Below are 7491 nucleotides of genomic sequence, written 5' to 3'. Positions count from 1 at the left end.
CAGAAGAATTACTAACCTTCTAAAGAGAATTCTGAGTCACCCTCATTCCACAGACATCTCCTGACGGCTTCGTGGAGAGCGGGGCAGCCAGGACCCCCAGTAGGACAGCACATCACTTAGGTGACCGTCTCCTGAAGCCACAGTGTGGTTTTCAAAATGCTATTAGCTGTATCGCATGGTGCACTGGGTGTTATACCCAACTAATGAATCATCGAACTTTACATCGGAAACCGGGGATGTACTGTATGGTGACTAACACAATATAATAAAAATTTTTAAAAAAAGGAAATAAAAGATTGAAGAAAAAAAAATCAAAATGCTATTAGCTGAAAGCATGGATTAGGCAAATGAGGTGGCAGCCAGCCTTTGTGTCACAGGTTAGAGTGTTGATTGAAGCATCAAAGGGGACATTTCCCTGAGAGACCAGAGGAAGGGAGAGTTTTCTTAAATGACCTGGTTTGTTGGTAGTTGTTGGCTTGGTTTTATATTCATGTGGCTGTGCCATAGGGGAGGTTCCCCGGAAGGGCTTGAAGGGACTGGGGTCAGGGTTGGGTGGGGCCGGGAGGGAGGGCCTGGAGCAGCCCCTGCCCCGCCCCATCTGGCACCTTCCCTGCCCTTGCCTGGCTCAGTAAAGCCACTCCCACGGAGTCTTCCACTGTCCTCAGAGGTCAAGCAGGCGTACAGGTTTCAGCAAGAGAAGTCCCCAGTCTGAGTCTTTCTGAGACCGCTGTGACTTCTTTCTCTGAGTGCTGGATGCACACCGGCGGTTGTCCAGCCCGCGTGGCGTGTGTGGATGTGTGTGTCGGCTGAGGTGGGGTCCAGGGGTGGTGGAGTAAAATCCAAAACTGCCTCCTCCAAGTACACCCCCCCCAAGAAAGAACCACTGCGGCTTCCGCTTTTCCTAGCTGGTCATGTGAGCAAAGAACCTGATCCTGAGCCCCTGGGAGACACGGGTCAGGCTCCTTGGGCATATTTGTCCTTTGTGCCGTGTCCCTACAGCATTAGGATAGAAGCTAACTGCTTCCGGTAATTCAGCTCATTTTATGCTTTCTTTTTCCTTTTTTTTTTTTTTTTTTAAGGCTTTCCAGGTTGTAGCATCCCCGAGTTCAAGGGAAATCAGAGCTGAATGTAATTGTAATCATATGTGGCCTTCAGAATCTCCCACCAGATCCCTGAACGGATCCCTTCCTGGTTTAACAGCTTCCCCATACAGAAGCCACAGGGCTTTCCTAGCCCCCGCTTTTGAATGTTCCAGTTAGGCAAATGTATATTTAAATTTTACGTCCTGAAATGCAGAGAACTTCTTATTCAAAGTGTTGCTGGACGCTGAGAAAGAAAGTCAGAAGCCCTTCGCCGCAGGGGCTTGGGTCACGACCCAGCTAGTGAAGAATTCGGTGCGAGCACATCAGTGGTCGATACCGTGGTGCTGCACAGACATGCGTGCTCTTATGCCCGGGGTCCTTCATATTCAGAATAGTCCAGAGACTCACACTTGTCTCAGGGTGTCTCATCAGAATCTGAAAAGTGTTTCCGTGTGCTCTCTCTCTCTCTCTTTTGAAATCATTTAGTGAAAACATAGGATTTGGTGACAGAGCTCTCATTGGCTTCCGTAATTCAGATCTGTGCTAAAATCTAAGATCATACATGTCCCAGCATAGGTAATTGGTTTGACATTTTTCTTCTTTTTGTCCACATCACTTTACATTTCTGTAAAACAACACTGTTGTGGAAACACCCAAGTATGAACTCGGATTCGATTTTTTTTGTCTTTCCAATTCTATTGAGGTACTGTTGACAATTTGAAATTGTATACATTTAGGGTATGCGTATTTTGTGAGATACTCACTACAGTCGAGCTGAGTACCACATCTGCCTGTACCTACTTTCTGGATTATGCCATGGAGCCGGGAGACCCAGGGTGGGCCGGATGTCTCCACTGCAGAAAGTTCAGGACCATGTTCTGGAGGGAGGCAGGTTCCTCAGCCCTTGAGGGCACGAGAGCGCTTTGATGGGATGGTGGCGGGGGGCGGGGGGGGGTGTCTGGCGTGGCTGCTGCTCAGAGCAGCCTGGGGCTCTGTCAGTCACTGTCAGTCACCCTGTCTCGTTCCTCATCTCAGAGATTTCGTTCCGCGTGTGGCAGTGCGGTGGCAGCCTGGAGATCGTCCCCTGCAGCCGCGTGGGACACGTGTTCCGGAAGCAGCACCCCTACACTTTCCCGGGTGGCAGCGGCACGGTCTTTGCCCGGTAAGTGGCCGTAAGAGGCTGAGCAGGACCGGGCCATTGGTGACCACCATCCAGACAGCACTTAACCCTGCGCTGCATGGCAACAGGTGTCCTTCGTCAGGATACCACACGGCACGGACGAGGGTCACCTGTACACACAGCAACGCGCGTGCCTCTCGGGGGCAGTGTGCTGCGTGAAAAGTCGCATACTCTACAACCTAGGACAGTCTCAGAAAGACACAGCTACAATGATGGAGGGCAGCCAGGGCTGGGGCAGGGGTGGGACCACAGAGGGGCAGCCGGAGGGCTGGCCGGGGTAAGGGTGCCATGCTGCGTCCTCACGTGGCCGTCACACAAATCTGTACATGTGTGAAAGCTCATGCAACTGTACGCGCCCAAAAATGTATGAGGAAACATGATTGTGAAGAAGAAGGGCTTATTTTTTTGTATGTAGTACCGTCCAAGGAACAATGCGTGAACAGTGTGTAAGTGAAGCCGCACGAAATTCAAGCCAGAAAATCCAATTTATGATACATAATAGATACATTTTAGCAAACATGAAGATGCCAAATGAAGAGCTTTCCGAAGAAAATAGGCAAATTACCAGTCGTGGGCCCACGGTTTTTTCTAGGGAATTCTTTCCGATGCTAAAGATAAAACAGCATAGGAGCCAGCCCGCCTGGCGTCCGGGCGGTGGGAGTAGTCGGCCCAATATATGAATAGCTAAATAAGATAGTCACAGCCGCTGATAAATGCCGTGAGACAGAGAACATGTGGCCACGTGGTCGAGCACGAGAGGGACAGGAGGAGAGGTTTGCAGGGTGGCACGCAGCCAAGGGACCCTCTCAGGAGATGGCTCTTGTTTCAGCCCAGAAAGGTGGGAGGGAGGAGCTGTGGACTCCCTGCAGGACGAGCAGGTCCTCGGTGCCGAGGTCTGCGTGGCTTCTTCAGAGCAGGGGGACCCCAGCTGGGCCTGGAGCCTAGGGAATGAGGGGACAGTAGACAGGGTGGGGGAACTCGACCAGCCCCAGCCAAGCCGCCATGTGGGTCATGGGAAACTGGCTGTTGTTTTGAGGCTGGGGGAGGCTGCTGTAGGCGCCTGACCTTTGAGCAGCTACCTGACTTCCCTGTTTTAAGCTTTAGTGAGCAAGGTGACCCCTGGAGGAAATGATGGTTCCAGTATCCCTCCTCTCCCCCGCAGGAGCGGCAGGGGAGGGGGGCGGGGGGGGGACAACACACTTCCAAGAGCTGTTGCAGTGGCCCAGGCGAGAGGAGGTGGCTGGACCGGGGGCAGCGTTGACAGTGGCCTGGCAGTGGCCAGAGACCGAGAGCCGGGAATTAAGAGTGAGTCCTTGGCCTTCAGTCCTACAACTTTGCTGACCTGCTGCCCCCACCAAACTAGGAGCACTTGAGAGAGGGTGGAAGTGAGTTGGGGAGAATGACAAGCTTATCTCTTGTGTAGGATTTTAGAACTTTGATTCAAAGTACAGATTGCACAACACACACGTATTACACAGAAGTTAGTTTTAGCGTAGAGACTCTGGGTTCTGGGAAACTTTAGTGAAGCCAAATAGCAAGTAACTTCTGACCAAATTACCTGCTTTCAAAAGCCTATCCTTTCTCGAATGTTGTCTGACGTCATTACTGTTCTTAAGAACAAAAATATGTTCTTATCCAGTGAGCTCTACAAAATCAAACAGACAGTGATAGGTATGTTTTTTTCCAGGGACAACGTGAGATTCCTCCCCAAAACCTCCTGTGTAGACATATCAAATATCCAAAGCAAAGCCATTGGTTGCTACCAGCACATGGCAGGCTTGTAGAAAAGAATCCGTTAACATACACACGACATTGCTTTATACTTTTATACACTTTTTTTTTAAAGCACTCTATTTTTTTTTTAAAGCTTTTCTTTATTTATTTGACAGAGAGAGAGACAGCGAGAGAGAGAGAACACAAGCAGGGCAGAGGGAGAGGGAGAAGCAGGCCTCCCGCTGAGCAGGGAGCCCGATGTGGGGCTTGATTCCAGGCCCCTGGGATCATGAACTGAGCCGAAGGCAGACGCTTAACGACTGACCCACCCAGGTGCCCCTAAAGCACTCTTCCTCAGAAGGGAAACTTCCTCACTGTGTTTTGTGGCCCAGGAGCCTGAACACTAGAGGCCTGGAGAGAAGACAGACCCAGGCTTTCCATATTTGAGGCAGCGAGATCTGCTAGCCTTCCATGAGGCTCCATGGCCCTCTGCCTCCATGGACTCAGCTAAAAAATAAGAAGGTAGAATTACATTATTTCTGAGATCCCTTTCCAGTTCCAAGTTCTCTCTGATTTCCTCTAGTCTGTGGCATGAAGGTATAAGTATTTCACCGTTTAAAAATTGGGACTTCACGAACCGCTAAGATTTATATAGCGTTCTGTGTGCATGTGGCTGTTCTGAGTACTTGACAAATGTTAGCTTACATCATTTTCATAAAACCTTATGAAGGAAGTGCTATAAAGGAAACTGAGGCACGAAAATTTCAGTCCCACAGTCCCGACTTCACACAGCTGGAAAGCGCCAGAGCTGGGTTGCCACTTGGGCAGTTGGGCTCCGGACTCCATGTCGTCACCACACATTGATCGTTTTAATCTAGATCCGTAGGGGCAGCTACTGTCTGAGGTCGATGGAATTCGTCCATTAGGTACAGATTCTAAAATGAGCAATAGAACATTTGTGTAGGTTAGTTTGTCAGTGAGTAAGTGAATGATAATGAATGAATGAATGAATGAATGAACGAATGAATGAAGCAAGTAGCCCCAGTGGGGTCTTACATTGTTTTACCACCCCCGGGTGTGCACGAGGGCACCTGCACTTAGGGTAGGGTGATGTGACCCACCTGCAAATTCTTACTTCCTGTCCCTAGTGATGGCAGCCACATCCCTGAAGACCAGTTGAGAGCGATCCAGTTGGTATGTTTTTCGCTGCATTTCCAGTGAGCCTCCCACAAGCCCCTTGAGAGGCTGGAGGGCACTGTGTGTGTGTGCTTGAGTGGATGTGTTCGTGGGAGGCTCCCCCTGGGGCCAGGGACGGTCCGATCAGAACAGCAGCCTGGAGGTTAGGTTCATCTTCAGGTGGACATTTGGTTTTAGGTTTAGGGTCAATGGTGAGACTTGACTGATAGGATTGAAATTAACTAGAGGAAACCAGTGGTTTAAAGTTAGTCTCTTACCGAACTTTCTTCTGTTACTACCACCAAGCAGTAGAGCTGGACCATTGTGAATCCCACCTTCTCGCCCATGTGAATCCCACCTTCTCTCTGCTGCCTGCTTCCCGATAGAACCTCTTTGCACCAAGTATAGGGGTGGGCAGAGGGGGAGCGAAAGCGAGGAGAACCTGGATAAGTTGAAGTGGACCCTTCTGGGTGCCACTGTAGCCATAGTACCAACAAGACTGTTGGGCATATGGTAGGTACCGAAGAAACGTTTGAATGAATGAACTGAAACTAGCCCATGGCGCTAACTCGTTGAGGCTAGTACATATCCTTCTCTAGTAAGTAGACAGAAAGATGTTTTGCATTTAGGAATTAAGAAATGACTTCATTACTTCATGACTTAGGTGATTCAAAATCACTGTGTGATTGGAATTCACAAAACCTTGAAGCCATTAGAGCTAAAAGGGACCTAGGAGATGCTTGAATCCAAGACTTTCATCTTACTGATGAGCAATCCAAGTCCCAGAGCACTGAAGTCACACAGCGGGTTTGGGATTGGGCGTAAGTTGAGGCACGGGCCACTGTGTAAGCCCCCAAAATCCCAGGAAGAGTGTTTAATGGCTCGTCTGAGAAATAATGCTTAGGCTCCAGTTTCCCAGGCACTTCAGATTTTTAAATGCACACGGCTGTATATATGTATTTCTTACAGAGTGAGAGTAAAAACTATCCTCAATCTCATTACCAAAGATAGCAGTCTTACAGTGTGGCGGCCGCATCTCTCACCACCCCCTTCTCCCTTCTCCTCCCTGCACACACTGACCTACTGTGCTCTGGTCTTTCACCCAACAACAGTCAGGGACATCGTCCCACGGCAGCAGGTGAAATGTCCACTGGGATTTTCAGTGGCTGCAGAGTCATCCATTTATTTGATCGTTTCCCTGTCGATGACCATATGGTTTCTAAAAATGTTTTTTGCCGTTATAAACAATCCTGAAGTGAGCATATCTTCAGCTATATATTCTTCTTGAGGTAAATTTCCAGAAGTGGGAACTGCCGGATCAGAGGAGGGGGTGTGTTCATTCATATCATGCCGCCTGCCTCGTAGATGGCATTCTCACCAGTTCATCTTCTACTCCACCGAGAGGAGAAAAGGGCTATACATCACTCTGTGTGAAAGATAGGTGCCCTGAATAGACGTTATTTTAATAATTGTAGCTGAGGTAATTTGAAAGGCTCACTATTTAAAAGAGACCTTTCTGGTAGAGAAAAGGAATTCTTTTCAAAGGCGAACATTGTCTCCTTAATATATTTATTTTGGAAGAGTGTAATGTCTTCTATATGGGTTCTTAAGGAGGAGTGAGTCTGCTTTGGAACCAAGTCCAGGGTATGGGAGCAAAGAGCTCCCACGTATGAATGCTGCTTCATACGTGCCGTGAAAAGAGTGTTGGCGGGGTCAGATGCTGACACCCATGCACGTGGGAGCCTTGCACACCAGCCGGAGATGCCAAAGTAGCTTGTTCCAGTGGCCTTCACTAATCATGCATCATGGCTTTGAGATTTAAGTAGGTATGATTCTGAAATTTAAGCACTTGGTTTTCTTGCCTGACAGAAAAGCCCATTCTCTCTGGGTCCTTCTAGCACGGTGTAGTTAGTCGGAGCCCCAGATGTGGGGCATAAAGCTTTTCTCCTCTTCCCATCACTCTTCCTTGTCCAAACAAGAGACTCTCTCAGCTCAGGCCTGCAGGGAGAAAAGTCTCTTTAATAGTAATTCTTATCTATTTTTAACTTTTCCCCAGAGCTATCTAGTCCTGTTACAGCCGTGATGAGAAGGGCCATAGAGGCCAAGGATCTCCTGGCTGGACTCCCCCCGCCAGCCTCCCGTGCATACATAATGCGGGTTACCGCAGTGATGCTCTGTGTCCTCCTTGCTGGTCCAGCCCCAGTCTCTTCCTACCAGGGCCTGCCCGTGCTGCAGTTCTAATGCTGACTTTTGCTCTCTGACCATCTGTTTCTGTGGAAGACAAGAAGGCGGCTTCTGTGTATTCAGCGAGTACCCGCTGAATGCCCACTACCCGCAAAT

General features: G+C 49.1%; 1 protein-coding gene across 1 annotated transcript in view; it reads left to right on the top strand.

The window, feature by feature from the left end:
* GALNT2 (polypeptide N-acetylgalactosaminyltransferase 2) overlaps positions 1–7491 on the top strand; it is a 32703-nt gene that overhangs the window by 2892 nt on the left and 22320 nt on the right. The window contains exon 3 of the mRNA XM_034663577.1: positions 2141–2244. Coding sequence (XP_034519468.1) covers positions 2141–2244 — 104 coding nt within the window. The remainder of the gene's footprint in view (positions 1–2140; positions 2245–7491) is intronic.

This window comes from Ailuropoda melanoleuca, chromosome 6 (assembly GCF_002007445.2).
Source record: "Ailuropoda melanoleuca isolate Jingjing chromosome 6, ASM200744v2, whole genome shotgun sequence".
In the NCBI taxonomy this organism is placed as follows: domain Eukaryota; kingdom Metazoa; phylum Chordata; class Mammalia; order Carnivora; family Ursidae; genus Ailuropoda; species Ailuropoda melanoleuca.
Note: the sequence above shows the minus strand (reverse complement) of the source record. Positions and strands in the feature narration are given on the sequence as shown.